This window comes from Plectropomus leopardus, chromosome 12, assembly GCF_008729295.1.
Source record: "Plectropomus leopardus isolate mb chromosome 12, YSFRI_Pleo_2.0, whole genome shotgun sequence".
Classification (NCBI taxonomy): domain Eukaryota; kingdom Metazoa; phylum Chordata; class Actinopteri; order Perciformes; family Serranidae; genus Plectropomus; species Plectropomus leopardus.
This window is the reverse complement of record NC_056474.1, coordinates 33,213,736-33,230,151: the sequence shown is the minus strand read 5'-3', so window position 1 is coordinate 33,230,151 and position 16,416 is coordinate 33,213,736. Positions and strand designations below refer to the sequence as shown.

General features: G+C 43.3%; 1 protein-coding gene across 1 annotated transcript in view; it reads right to left on the bottom strand.

Annotated features, from left to right (window-relative positions):
* LOC121951252 (cadherin-18-like) overlaps window positions 1-16,416 on the bottom strand; it is a 106,386-nt gene that overhangs the window by 53,886 nt on the left and 36,084 nt on the right. Inside the window, exon 3 of the mRNA XM_042497517.1 lies at window positions 15,630-15,749. Within this exon, the coding sequence (XP_042353451.1) occupies window positions 15,630-15,749 (120 nt within the window). The remainder of the gene's footprint in view (window positions 1-15,629; window positions 15,750-16,416) is intronic.

Sequence of the window (16,416 nt, the reverse complement as noted above, 5' to 3'; positions counted from 1 at the left end):
GAAAACCAACAGACCTCTGGCTGTGCACATTCTAAGATTAGAACAGCTCAAATACAAGGGCTGTAGGAATTTCCCCCAAAACTTGACATTATAAATAATGTTCTCTACTGCATGCCCTCATCTCATTTTTCACTGCTTTCCCTGACACAGGAGAGCGTGTGCAAGAGAGGGCAAATAGCAGGGCCTAAACAATACAATACAATAGCCATAGCTATGTTAGAAATGCAAGGGTTCAGTGTATCCGTGACATCATAACATACAAGTAAAACTCATCTCCAACAAAACTAAAGCCTTTGCGGAGAGAACGAAAGTTTGTTCTCTTGTCATATCACTGTTGGAAAATGAATCAGTTTTATGGTGTGACAGCTAGACGTTTAGGTTAAGATTGTTCCAGAGAAATTTACTTTCACAGCTTGTACAGAAACATTCATCCATCCATCCATTAACTGTAGTCTGCGTATCCGGGGCAGGGTCGCGGGGTGGCAGCAGGTGGAACAGAGTATTCCAAACATCCCTCTCCCCAGCAACGCTTTCTAGCTCCTCCTGGGGGACCCCAAGGCGTCCCCAGACCAGATGAGATATGTAATCCCTCCAGCAAGGTCTGGGTTGCCACCGGGCCTCCTACCAGTCGGACGTGCCCGGAACATCTCCCTCCAGTGGGAGACGTTCAGGAGGCATCCTGATCAGATGCCCGAACAACCTCAACTGGCCCCTTTTGAAACAAAGGAGCAGTGTCTCTAGTCCAAGCTCCTCCCGAATGTACAAGCTCCTCACCCTAACCTTTAGGCTGAGCACAGCCACCCTGCGGAGGAAACTACACAGAGCCCATGACCATAGATGAGGGCTGGGATGTAGATGGACTGATAAATCGAGAACTTTGCCTTCAGGCTCAACTCCTTCTTCACCACAACAGTACGACGCAATTCCCACATTACTGCAGATGCAGCACCAAACCGCCTGTCCATCTAACACTCCATTGTACCCTTACTTACTCATGAACAAGACCCCAAGATACTTGAACTCCTTCTCCCAGAGGGGACAGTCCACTGCTTTCCAGCAGAGAACCATGGCCTCAGATTTGGAGGTGCTAACTCTCATCCCAACTGCTTTACACTTGGCTGCAAACCGCCCCAGTGCATGCTGTGATGAGGGCAACAGAACTACATCATCCACACCAGATCCCTTCCTTCCCCTGGCTGCACCTTGAGATCCTGTCCTTGAAAATCACAAACAGAGGGACAGCCCTGGCGGAGGCCAACACCAACCAGGAACATGTTTGATTTTATGCCGATTATGCAGACACAGCTCTTACTTTGGTTATACAGGGACCAGATGGCTCATAGAAGCGACCCCAGCACCCAACATTCACAAATTTCCCCCCACAGGTCTCCCTGAGAAACAGTGTCGTAGGCCTTCTCCAAGTCCACAAAACACACAAACTCCCACGACCCCTCCAGCAGCCTTGCAAGGGTAATGAAGTGGTCCACTGTTCCACGACCAGGATGGAATCTGCATTGTTCCTCCACAATCTGAAGTTCAACAGTCCTTTCCAGCACCCTGGAGTAAACTTTCCTGGGGAGGCTGAGCAGTGTAAGACCCCGATAGTTGGAGTACATCCTCCGGTCCCCTTTTTTAGAAATTGGAACCACCCCAGTCTGCCACTCCACAGGCACCTTACCGGGCCTCCACATGACACTGAACAGGCGTGTCAGCCAAGACAGCCCTACAATGTCCAGAGCCTTCAGCATCTCAGGGTGAATCTCATCTTCACCTGACGCCTTGCCACCAAGTAGCTTTTTGACTATCTCAGCGACCTCTGCTTCCACCTCTCAACAGTATTTACACTCCGGGTCAGCATGTCTCCTTCACTTGTACAGAAACATAGCACATTCAAATGTTAATGTCACCTCCAGATGAAGACATCATCAAATACCTCTACTGGGGGTATGGAATCTCTTCGTCATTGGGAGGAAAGTTGCTCCACAAACGTCCTAACAAAAACAGGGTTAGACAAGAAGACAATTCCTAGCCATGAACAAAAACTGCATACACTACCATCACTCCCAGGACCCCGGCAACCATCGCCGCACCGAGAACCAGAAAGACAGACACAGATCCACATCACCTAGAAGAACACCGAGAGGTCAATCCAAAAACCAACAAAATGGCCTAATTTCACTTCTATGCCCCAACAACCGATGACTCTGCAACTGCTGCTGTTTGGCTCTATGATAGTGGAGGCCCTCACCTGCAATTGGGGTACATTTTTTTCGAGGGGCTTGTCAAGTTCAATCAGGAATTTTTCTGACATCCCTATTTACCCTCTAGGACCAAGGTTTGGCGCCTGGCCATGCTATACATCCCTTGCAAGGGGCTGTCACTTGATGCAGAACTCAACATGCTCCAAGATCTGCATGTGTCTCAGATTGATTTTGCCAGAATCATGATCATGGCCAGTCACCGCCTTAACGCCCAGGGAGCAACCTTGTATAAGGTAGGACCTGTTATGGGTGAAACATTACTGAGCTGGGCAGTTCGACTGTAGATCCATGGAAAGGGGGTGACCTGATGCATTTTACTTTCTTAGAAGTTGTTGTGGAGATGCATAGGAATCGACCCTATAAGCATCTGCCTGTCCTACCAGAGGGAGATTTATTGTAACCTTTATTTAACCAGGATGGACCCACTGAAATCAGAGATCTCTTTTCTCAGAGACCTTGCCAAGATCAGCAGCAACACAGAGTTTCAACAATAAATTAACATAAAATCACAAGAAGAATTATAGAAATTAAAATACACTGAAACAATCATGTAAAACATTTGCACACAGACAGGCTAGACTCAATGGATTTCACCATAGTTTTGAACTCATTCAAGGTCACTAAGTTTTGAAGCTTAAGATCAGTCTGGCGATTCCATGTAGCAGTAGCAGAAAAACTGAAGTACTTCTTTGCCATTTCTGTTGATCTCATAGGCATATTTAGCCTCCTATATCAGTTATCATGCAAATTCAATAGATAAAGGGGTGATCATTTTATTCTCGCTGTCATCTAAGTCAGATGGAAGTACTGACCTTACATAAGGGATCATGAGCGTCTTAAATTTGCTTTTGTTCAGGAATAAGCGGACCTTTTTCCGAGTGTTGTTATAATTTGTAGAGATTTTTTGGAGTTAGACAAAATTGTGTATAGACTCATATAAGTCTGTAGATTGGTTAATGGTTATCTCCATTAGGGTTTTCTATAGTGCTAGCTTATTTCTAAAAAAATAGCATCCAGTGTAAATCATTGTATGCCAATCTGATTCAAGATGAGAGATCAAAACCCGCTCTTTGATGATGAGAGGATAGATTTATTTCTCTGAGTTAAGCAGTCAGCGAGAGGCAGAAGAAAGTTGCAAGAACAGAAATGCTCCTCAAATGCTCAAATCGATTAAGCATGATTCTACGTTAAGAACTAAAAACTTAGACATTATGAAGAAGGTGGTAGGGAAAGGAGGACTTGAAATACAGGATTGTTTACAGACTGAATGTGAGCAACAGATCTCATGCCTAATTCAATGTGTTGAGGACCCTGACCTCTCAGCTTGGGCCAGAGCTGCCGGTTGAAATGCTCTTGAAAGTATAAAATATGGTACTGAAGAGCAGGACCTTTTGGAAGTGTAGAAACCTTTACCTCCTGGCCTTGTTCGGCCTATTCAATCTAAGGGCAAACCAATGTGGAAACCACATCCACCTGAAAACCAAGCACAACGCACACACCCGAAGCTGCACAAACCACACCACAGCTAGACAAGCTCCAATATTAGAGCCCTCTTGAGTTTACATTCTGGTGTATTCTGACACTCATTGGGGAGTGTGGCCAGCCCCTATTATCCCTATGTGGATAAATTGAAGACCCCCCGGTTTCATGACATGCACCGCAGAGGAAAAGTCCAGAGCGAAAGAGAGGCTCATGAAAACTATCAAGAATTCATGCACACTGAGTGACAAAAAAGTCAAGAAGTCTCCCTGGAAGAAGACATCAGCATGCTCATGAAAGACAAGTCAATTTCTCCACCAATCAGTCATTGGGATAGCATCTATAACAATAGCCTGATGACTTATGTGCCTCCTTTTTACAAAGGTTTAGGTCATTGGTCCAGATGGTCCTAGATAATGAACACATTGACCCATCTGTATACCTGGATTACATACAGCCAGTGCCCTGGATAAGATTTATGGACTATCAGATTTCTTCTGGTGGCACTACAAATGTCAAAAGTCTATTTTGTTAACAGTTTTTGCCCCTCACTTATTGATGAATGAACCAAACTTCCCCCATGAAGCTCTGAATTGGCCAATGAGTATCTGAAAGGTTGTGTTGAGGAGTTTTGCAAAATACTATGGACCTTGATATTCTGCTACAATCAGAAATGCAGCGGCAGAGATGGATCTTAAAGTGTTAGCTCAAGTCCAAGGGGACAACCATGTCATTGTTGTAACAAAGCAAAATGAGGAGATCCTCTCTCCATTAGAGGCCAAGTTAGCAGGGCACTCGCTGGCCCAGGAATATGGAGATTATGGATATATGGAGACTGATGACTGCACAGCCTCAGACTATCACTCAAAAGAACAGAAACTATTGTCTCAACAGAGCTCTTTGTCTACAGTAAACAGTTATGCTATCAGGGATGTATCCGACCTCAAGCACTCAAATCTGTGAACCCGCTCTGTCTGCTCAGCGAGACCCTTATAGATGACGTCCGGAGTGCATTGTCGACCATCTTCTCAAGTTGCCACAAAGGTTTCTCACCTTAAGGGTTGGATCCTTCGATCTACTGGTCGCTGCTTTACTACATCACTGCACTCAAGTACTTAACATCTCTCATCAGATGAATAGACAACTTGGTGCGTTCAAGCACCATAAAATTGTACTCAAGCGATCCTTTGGCAGTGCTGAGAGCAGTTCTAATATCCGCACATTTAGGTGGCGTCATGTATGGCCCACTAGACTGAAGTCCTAGCACTGTCCACCAGCGGGTTCGGGTGTTGCCACCCCGACAGGCAACGACCACCTTACGGCCACAGCACTGGTTGGCCGCCTGAGCAATGGATGCATGCAACATGACCCACTCAGACTCAATGTCCTCCGCCTTCCCCGGGACATGGTCCAGGAGGTGGGAGTTGAAGCTCCTTCTGATGGGAGACTCTGCCAGACGCACTGTACAAAGTCTAACACTAAAGTAGACTTCAGTGCTAGGACTGAAGTCTACTTTAGTGTTAGACTTTGTACTAGGGCTCAGTTGATATTGATATTTATCACCATATATATCAAATTGCTATTTCTGTCAAGCTTAAAGGTTCCCTTTTACTTTAAGTGACATATCATAATTCACAGACACAGTTTCATTTGACCATGGTGTGTTGGAGTGTAATAAACATATGATTTATTATTATTTATTAAACTTTCCAGCATTATATAAAAGTTAAAAGCTCCATCTTAAACAAAATTCAGGTAAATTAACCTCTTCTGACTGTAGGACTTTGACTTGAACTTCTGTGAAACCTCTGTGCTATTAATCATTTTACTCAGGAAAAAAACAAAACAAGTAGGCCTACTTCTCCCACAGCTGCCAACAGCTTGTCAACATTCCCAGTTGGAGAAAGGTTGAAAATAAGGTAATGTGCCTGTAGCCCCAGCCCCCCAAAATATTACATCTGCCTCTGGTAATAATAACGAGAGCTCAGCAAGAGCGGCTGGATAAGACACGGAGCGATGTGTCCTGGTGTTTCTAAATAATTCCAACCAAAGTCTGATAAAACCTGAAACTAACACAAAGTAGTCTCTAGATGTCTGAAGAAGTCACTTTCCACCTCTGCAAATTTGGCTGTTTCAGACACTTTGTTGCTGCTGTTGGACCATCAGCTGTTTGATTCAGGATAATGAAACACTGTGGAAGCACATACAACTGGGTTGTCAAACACTCATTTTAGTCGTCTGTGCTCAGCCATGTTTCTTATCCAAAACCATTCTGTTCTGTGCCTTTTTAGTGTGTTCTGGGGGGTGGGGGGGCCTGGGAAGGGGGGGTTGGTTTATATGTTTAGATGTTTTTTTTATGTTTTTAATTTGTCAAGCACTTTGTGCTACATTAAATGTATGAAAAGTCTTGTTTTTGCTCAGATGAGTGTTTGCTTGAGAATCACTGTCTTTTTATATTGCAATTTAACTATAAAGTAACTTAATATGGATGGTTGTAGCACTAGCATCAAGCTATGCGCTAGCTGGCTAACTGTAGCTTCTTTATTCTACCTTGTTCTGTTAGGTAAGTCTCAAAGGAGTTCGGGAACACAGCTGAAAACGTGACATACAAAACATGAGTGTTGTCTAACACTGCTCCGCAAACACATTGTTGTTTTCAGAATCACATTTTAACATCTTGTTAGCTTTAATAGCTACAGTTTGTGAACAGGATTGGGCACCATACTGCATATGAAGTGTATATTACATGGATTTTGTTTATTTGTTTAAACATAATAAAAACACAGTAACAGTTACACTGTTGGTGTAACTGACAGGTGTCTATTTTTACTTTAGTTTGTAAAAAAAACGACAAGAGCTTTGAACAAAACATGCGTTTTACGTTATGAGTTGTATGTGAGACTTTCGCTGAATTGTTTAGTGTTTGCGAAACTGTCTGAACTGAGCTTGTGTTTTTTGTTTGTTTTGTTTTTGCACGATGCACAGTACGCTTTTGCAGATAAACAACAGTATGATGATTTCATTTGATTGACATGTTGTCTGAATGTTGATTTAATTTGATTGACGCGTATAAAGTTAAAGTGAGTTTTAGGTCTTGCAATGTAAATGGCATTTCAATTATTAAAGGAGATAAAGGATTCAATTTGTTATGGCATTCTCTGAAGTTGCCACTGTAACTGACTGAAGGTGTGTAAGCACATGCACATATACAGACATGCACACCCTTATACCTTGAAGCACCCCTCAGCAAAAACATGCATGCTTATATCTCATTCTTAAGATAACTATTTCTGAGGTCTGTAGCAGTCTTTCTACTAGACTTAGATATTTCACATAACTGTACGATGGCCTTATACAGCATGTGTGCTTACGTCCTTATTAATCTATTATTTTAATTATAAAAATAATGTTTGAGGCCTGCAGCAGGCTTACTGCTACACCAAAATTTTCCATAGTCTGGCTGATGGTTAGCATGGGCATTATTCTAAGTTTGGCATTTTGGCTTTTTGGCTCCCATTTTGGGTAAGCATGCTGCTTGTCTAATCCAGGGAGCATCTTACGACTGGACTAACCAGCGCCAAGTGTAACTGCATTTCCATTTGTTGTGGTGGTTATGTTGGAAATCTGTAATAATCTTTTAAATGGTTGACACAACTACAGTGAGTACAGTGGGTGCAACAGAGCAGAGTCTGGTGTAATTTTACTCTTTGCTTTCAATATGTCTTCCAGATAACTTTGACTAACCTTTGATGAGGTTTGTTTCCAACATTGTCTCATTGTCTAAGTGTTTGTGATTAATTTGACTTCCTTTTTAGTAATGGTACAGAGTTGCGTAATGAACTCAATATTATTACTGAAGTTATTTTGACTACTTGACGGCCACACAATACGCTGTAAACACAACACTGACATATGATTAACCGATAAAGCAAGTGATGTTTTTAATAATCTTATCCCATCCTGTATTTGGTAAAAGTATTTGACCCACTCGGACTCAATGTCCTCTGCCTCCTCCGGGACATGGTCGAAGCTCCCTTTGAAGCTCCTTCTGATGGGAGACTCTGCCAGACATTCCCAGCAGACCCTCACAATGCGTTTGGGTCTGCCATGTCTAATCGGCGTCCTCCCCCACCATCGGAGCCAACTCACCACCAGGTGGTGATCGGTTGACAGCTCTGCCCCTCTCTTCACCCGAGTGTCCAAGACATGTGGCTGCAAGTCCGACAATACGACTACAAAGTCGATCATCGAACTGCGGCCTAGGGTGTCCTGATGCCAAGTGCGCATATGGACACCCTTATCGTTGAACTTGGTGTTTGTTATGGACAATCTGTGGCTGGCACAAAAGTCCAATAACAAAACACCACTCAGGTTCAGATCAGGGGGGCCATTCCTCCCAGTCATGTCCCTCCAGGTCTCACTGTTGTTGCCAACATGAGCGTGGAAGTCCCCAAGCAGAATGAGGGAGTCCCCAGAAGGAGCACTCTCCAGCACCCCCTCTAAGGACTCCAAAAATGGTGGATACTCTGAACTGCTATTTGGACCTTAGGCACAAACAACAGTCAGGATCCGCCCCCCCACCCGAAGGCGGAGGGAGGCTACCCTCTCATTCACCGCGGTAAACTGCTCAGGCTCCCGCTCAGGCTCCTTCCCAACCAGAGAGATGACATTCCATGTCCCAAGAGCTAGCTTCTGCAGCCGAGGATTGGACTGCCAAGGTCCCTGACTTCGGATGCCGCCCAACTCATAGGGCACCCGACCCCTTTGGCCCGTCCTACGGATGGTGGGCCCATGGGAAGGAGGTCCCATATCGCCTCTTCGGGCTGTGCCCGGCTGGGCCCCATGGGTGAAGGCCCAGCCACCAGGCGCTCACCATCGAGCCCCACCCCAGGCCTGGCTCCGGTGACCCGCGTCCAGGCGAGGGAAACTCTGAACCATTCTTCTTTTTCATCAAAAGGGGTCCGTTGAGCCCCTGACAACTGAGCTCCTAGGATCACTGGGACACGCAAACCCCTCCACCACGATAAGGTGATAGCTCAGGGAGGGGCACTCATTTTCAAATGAGTAAAAACCCACATTAAGTTAAATAAACGCTCTGATCTCTGCTCTGTGCCACCATTATGACAATTATTTTTGAAGATCGCGGGCGCGCAAGGAATCTTGGGAAATGGAAGGCTGCGTAGGATAGTAGGGATGTGTCCTCCAAAAAGAGGGAAAAGAAGGCTGCATTTGTGGGCTGTGTAAGAAGGATCCTTCGAATTGTGACGAAAAAACGAAATGAGACAGCCTTCGCGCAGCGCTGTGACGTAATCGGCCGTCAAATGCAGCCTCTGAAGGATGCCGACCCTGAATTGGGACACAAAATATATATTCCTGACACAGTTAATAAGAATCAAAGGTTCCCATGAAATTCCATAGGGAATGAATGTGGGTCATTTTTGACCCACCTATGGAAACTTGTGGTAGAAATGCAAAAACTACAATTTCCTAAAATGTATAAAAGGTAAGTTAAAAATTCAAATGGGATGATATCAGTAACATGTTTTTGAAGCTGGAATATGAAATGATAACAACTTTTCATTACCAATATATTGCAAGAAATCACTGCAGCTGTTCTGGACTAGTTCTCCTCATACATAACCAACGGAATAATACATACATAATACATACTCACTACATCTCTCTCCTTAGCTATGGGGACGATAAACAGCTGTATCTGTCATTTAAACACTCTGATGCCAGTAAATTAGTTTTTCTTCATGATTACCTGCACAACATAAAAAGTTGGATGTCCCAAAACTTCTTAAAATTTCACTCTGACAAGAAAGAGGTTCTGATGATTGGCCGAATAAAAAAATCTCAAAACAAATTCAGCCACTCTCAGGCCCACTCACTCACTCCTAACATCAGTTACAGAATACTGGATGTATTTATGGGTTGTATCTTGAGCTTGGAGCAACATGTAAAAAAAAGTAGCCCAGTCTTGTTTTTGCCACCTGAAAAAATATCTACAAAATCACATAGAAAAAATAATACATGCTCATCTTGTTCACCTGCCTAAATGATTGAGCCACAGAATGGCTCCAAATTGTTCAAAATTGATCCTTACATGACACAAATTTTGGCTTAAATGCATTGGCTTACAGTCTCTTTTAAAATCCATTTTTAAACGCTTTTAATCACAAGGCTCTGAATGATCTGGCACTGGTATATATAACGAAGCTCTGCCAGGCCAATTTCATTCCAAACTTGCAATGCCAAAAGGCACCTTTTGTGTGTGTAAAACGCCACTGGACAATGTCATCTGAGAACATGGCCAGACACAACCAGTCGCGGTGTTATTATACGCTGGCGGATAGCGAAATGGCACCTGCTGTGTCCACGATAAACACATGGGTGACATGACTTACCGGACTGGACCTGTCACATGGCTTGAAACAGGGCAGGACAGCATCAGGCAGAAAACCTGCCAGTAACAATGTTACATGAGGAGCATGAGAGGGCCATGGGAGGGGTGATAAAAGGGTCAAACAAACAGCGGACTTTCATGCAAGAGTCTGGTGTTCGCGTCCCGTCTGAATGTGTATTTTTTGATCTAAATCTAACCATGTGCCTCCTTCCAGTAACCCAAATCATCCATACCTTTCCAACATTGGTTGCCATGTGTGGTTGTTACCTAAACATAATCACTTGCAGTGTCATCCCACCATGTGCATTTATTTACATCACGTAAACAGCATCCTGGAACATGATAATCAGAGGCAGACGGATACCTAAAACAATATGAAGATATGGAGGTCAAATGACAAAACAGCAACTTGTGACGAGTTGGGATGAAAGTGTGTTGGTAGTCCTAATCTCGCATGAAAGTCCACGGTTTGTTCAACCTATTCACCACCCCTGAAACCCGCCCTATATGCATTCCTTTTATTACACCATACTGGCAGGGTGTCTGTGTGATGCACTCCTGCCTAGTTTCATACAGATTGTAGCAGGTGCTCTTCAGCCATCTGATGGCGTAAAACAACACTGCGACTGGTTGTGTCCAGCCCGATGCTATCAAGAGGCATTTCACTTGGATGCGAAAGGTGGCTTTTTGCATCGCGATCTTACGCCAAAGGCACTGTCAGTCAGTGGTGTTTGATGAGTTCAGAATGAGAACGGGCTGGAACAGGATAGACTGAACATGTAGTAGGTATAAAAATGAAAACATGCTAACATACACTGCAGCATCACCCAAATGTGCCAATTACCAGCACCCTTTCTATAATATACTGAATAATGACATGTCATGACTCAAAATCCCTCGGGAGATAATTTCTCTAGTGGTGCGCTGGCTGAAGTGGTGCAGTGTGGATGAATGAAAAAACGAAAAAATTAAACAAGCTTTAAATCAGATGAAAGTCTTTGAAATACTTTAAACAGTTTTAGTACATAATGGTGAAATTAATTGTGCCTATTCAATACAATGAAAAAAACCCTTTTTACTCCTCATCTTTTTGTGTCTCATCCTGTTTATTCTACAACTCTTCTTCCATCACAGCTTCCTGCCCTTATTTTCTTTCATTACAACACTTCTTCCTTTCTTTTCTTTTTTCCATCTCCCCATCGGCTCCCCCTCCTCTCCAGCTGATGTCATGTAAATTCCAGCAAAAATGTTGTGTTGGGCTCCCACCTGCCTGCACCACTAAGTTCATCTGTCAGTTGGCCGAGATGCTCCACAGCATGTTAAACAAGCCTTTAGCATTCAGAAGCCTGTCACTGACGCACACTGGCTGCTGAGTGTGTGGCCAAATCCTTAAATCCATTTCCCATTTCTCTCTGTGTGTTTAGAATACAGGGGGGACTGTCATGCTTATCATACTGACCAACATGAAGAGCAGCTGAGCATCCTATGTTTGATTTTAAAGCTATCATGGGCAAAACAGATGAATAACTATATTCAGAGATAGACAATAATGTTTTTAAGCACTAGCCTCACATGTCATCAGGTCCCTACATTTGGTGGCCAAAGTACATTTTTCAACAGCCAAATATACATGTATGTAAAAGTGAAAGCCTACAGATAAGGCAATTTAATGCAGGCTAACAGCCTCCTTAACTGTGACACTTCTATGAATGACAAGACAAAGCGAAGACATCTTTGTGAAATTGTGAAGTATTCTCTTGCAGTCTTAATTCTAAGTCTATTGGTTCTTTAGTTTACTAAAGATACATGATTAAGTTTTAAATAATTAGTATTATGACTGAGTCAACGATCGTTCCCTAATGTATAGTATTTAGTTTATGTAAAGCCATTTGTAATCAATAACAACTGCATACACATTTTGCTGCATACACATATCCCTACAGTCTGAGACAGTCCAAAAATATTAGTTAACATGAACAACACTCTCCCAAAAACTAGAGTGCAAAGCCTCCATTTTGTGGTGTCATCAAGCACAAAGTGAGGAGCTGCTCCACAGACAATAAATGGTGCAGGAAGCTCTAGATGACTCTAAGAGCAGCCAGGGTCAAATGTTCTGAGTATATTGGATCATGTTTTTTTGTTTCACAACTGAGTTTTTAACATTTAAAACTTAAAATGTGGCCATATGTTGGTACTTTGTACCTTTGATTAAAGGGACAGTTAAGGATTGTTGAATTTAGGTCATATGAGGTACTTATGTATAGTCAGTGTATTATCTTCAGTAGACGACAGTTGTTGCAATGCCTGTTAGGAGGTTTGCTTGGGAGGCTCAGCATCACAGCTGAAAAGTGGGGTTGATAAGAGGCCCTAAAAAGAGGCCCACCTAAAAAACAAAATCAGTCAAAGTGGGCACTATATTTAGGATTTTTTAAGAGGTTTACCTCGCCATTAAATGGCCCTTTTCTTTGGCATTGCATTTTATCAACTGTGTAACTTCCATGTTTCTGTGCTGTTACTGCCACAGACTGTATCTCTCTGCAGGTCCAGGGCATGGGTCTGAAGCAGGTCAGAAGATGCAGTTGCAAGGTCAGATGTAAAAGAAACTTTACTTTTGTAAATACCACTATTTTAAACGTGCAGTGAGCCAACATGTTCTCATCCCAACTCGTCACATGGAGCCGCTCCGTCAGTGACATTAGTTTTAGGTATCCTAATGTGTCAGATGTTCACGCTCCAGGATGCCGTTACTGTTATGTCAACAAGTGTGCATGGCGGGATGAAGCAGCACGGTCCTTATGTTTACACAACAGCGCAGACAGTCATGATGGTTAGGATTAAGAGTCACAGATGGGCAGATTAAGGCAAAAGAAGCACATGGTATGGTGAGGAAAAGAGGAACACACATCCACAAGGAAGCAAACTCTAGACTCATACAGTAAAGTCAGCTGTTTGTGGAAACCATCCACCTCTACACCCTACTGCCCTATAAGCAAACACGCGCTCCTTAAAATACGTGCTTACTGGCAGCCTTATTACCTGACGCTGATGCACATGTGACTGGTTCCGTCTGGCCTCGTTCTCAAGTGACATCACGCATGTGCGTTGCATGTGGACACTACTGGTACCATGAGACGAGAATCAGCCCCATGCCATGATGCTCCACCAACAAACTACACTGTAAGTATGGCATTTTTAAGGTCATATGCAGATACCTTTCTCCTCTAAGGCGATGACCTCCTGTTCCTTGTTGCACATGTCAAACGTTGTCCCAGTCCTTAAGGATTAACTTTGCCTTTTGCATAGCTGCAGATGGGGTCGATTTCCTTCCAGCAGCTGTTGGAGCTATATATGGGTCAAGAAATTCCGCCAGTGTCATTTCCAACCTTATTTTGGAGCACTTGTACTCCTCTGCAAGGCTAGACACAAAGAACTCTAGAACTCTAGAACTTTAGGAGCAAGAAATTGCAAGGCAGTGCTTCACAAATTTACCAGTATTTGAGGGAAGTTATCTGGCCCTTGCAAATGACCTTGCTGTAGGAGTCACTGTAAACCACCTAGATGATTAACTGTGTCTGACTTTGCTCTGGACTTTTTCTAAATACTTTTTTTCGCCACTCACTACTTCTTCAAAGAGACCAAATTACAAAAAGAAAAAAAAAAACAGTACTTCAGGTGGGAAGCAACCCTCTGCTGAAAAGGAGAGAGCAAAGAGAATAATGGAAGGAAGGTGAGGGAAAAGCAGAAGGATATTGGAGAAATATTGCATAAGAAAAGGTATATATCCGTGAAACATCACATTAGTTCATGCAGAATACGGAAGCTGTAACAAGATGACAGCCCTGTGATTGTTAATATAATTTCTAATCAGCCACACACAAATCGCAGCCCATTCTCACAACAAGGAGGTCCATTTAAATAAGGCCTCTTACCCTCTTACACACTGATCCCTGCCCTGCACACACTGCTGCTTACATATATATTATATGTTCTACTATCATTCTATTTCTATGGCAGTTACGTTTGCTCAAAGAGCATAGTAATAGACCCTAAAGAAATCATACATTATTTCAAAGAAACAGTACTTTCACTTGAGTGCAATATTCTACAACACTTTCCACCTCTGCTAATGGCAGTAGACCAATGAGAGAAAATGCCTGTCACACACACACTGGCAGGGTAATGTTACCCAACACTCATTACAGGGTTTTCTGACAGAGTCCAGCCATTTCAGTGGGCAGCAACAGAACACAAACACGTAAGCCCCCCCACAGCTCACCCTGAGTAGAGCCCTCTGCTGCAGCACAGAGCAGGAGAATTTTAACATATATCATAGTGAGGACACTCACTATTTCAAATGCAAAGCGAAATGTAACAGACTAATTTAGAACACTGGACATAGATTTTTGTATCAGGCTTTTTAACTTTACAAACTATAAAGTGTAAAGTTGTTAGAGGCACACCGCCTTTCCGTCACCTGACAGTGGAGCTGTGAGATGCATGACGTCTCTCTCTCACCTCATGCTGATGCAGTTGAGGGCCGGGATCCCAAACTTTCCCTCACCTGATGGTGGAGCTTTAAATGTGCTTTTAAAAGAGAGTGTATATATTTTGTGAGTGTTAATGTTTAGTTTCCTACGAAAGTGGCAGTTTATTTTGAAAAGCCACAATGTATGTCGTGAGCGTACATTGACACACTGTCGTTAAGCGTCCAAAACTGACCCTGGAGGGGTACCAGAGCGCCATATTGACTGTCAGAGTGTCAGTGTTTGATGAGTTGGGAGTGAGAATATGTTCTTTTGTAACCATTTTAAATGCATTTACAAATCTTAGCCATGCTATCACAACCTTATTGCAGTTTGCATTTTCATCTGACCACAAACTTTCGCTATCATTACCAAGGGGTTTGATTTGTCTAATCTTAACCAAAGCACAGTTTCCTTGGTGGATATTAATAGTTTAATTTATTAAAAAACAGTGGTGGTGATTAATTGCACATATTCTAATACTTTAGTTTTAAAACATAAACTTTGTCATTCATTAAGTGTCGACAGACAGTACATGTTTTCCTGGTGAAATATATGACTCCTGGTGAAATATATGATATATGACTAATAAGTATCAGCAGGGGTTCCTGATAATTATTGAGTTTTACAAAGTAAACAACCCTCAGTGCACCTGCTTTTCCACTAAAAATAACGAAGCAGGTGGAGGCTGTTGTTTGAAGGGCCTCCCCCACCTGACACCCACCACCTTAAAGAGCTGCATCTACTGCTGAAAGCACTTCACAGGACCTCACCGCATCACAGCATCATCAAACACTCTCCACTAGGGGGCATTATTACAGTTTCCATAAAATTTAATGGACTTGGACATCAAAGTATGAGCTGCTTTACAGCACTGCTTATGTGGGCAATTCCTGTGCTTGAACTCTCCCTGGGCAGCACTGAAAGCATCTTTAAAGTGAACCCAACAGTTTGTACCTGTCTTGGGGTCAACAGAGAAGTAGGGCTGTCCCTCCAGGATGCTGTAAACTATCTTGGCACTGTTCCCATAGCTGGGGTCATCTGCATCTGAGGCTGTCACCTGCAAAACTGACGTTCCTGCACAGAAAATGGAACAAAGAACAAGTGATCAGATGGGTGTTAGCAAACAGCATCAGCCATCACAAAGAACTTAAGACAGGAAGTGTTCCTGAATACTGACAAACTCTAAATAGGAGGCAGACACCGTCTCCACTTTTTAGGGTAGACCTAAGACTTTACTCTTTGATAAAGCTTATAATTAGGGCTGGCTCAGGTTGCCTGGACATGCAGGGGGACTTTCTATGATACACTGAGCTACTTTTTCCTTCTCTTGCTCCCTCCATCTGCAAACGCTAATGTCTTTTTACTGCATTACGGTAACTCGGTTGCCTCTCTGGAGCATTAGTGCTCCCTTGTTTCGTAGTTTTCCCGGATCTTGGCTGCAATCTTGGCTGTGCCTGGATCATGGCAATAACTGTGCTGATGCTTTGACCCTGCCTTTGACCATGCTCGTGCTGTGGCTGCACTGATGCTGTACCTCCGGTAAGCGATATGCATCAGTATCAGCTTTGCAGCGGGTGGCTTTCCTGTCATACGGGACACATCGGGAAAATGATTTCACTAATGTCCACTGCGTTTTACCAGCTGTCTGTGGGCTGACGCAGCCTTGTACATCTCAGAGTGTGACACATTTCTCCCACTGCAAGCCACTGTTTGAGATGTTGAAATATGATGCTACCTTTGG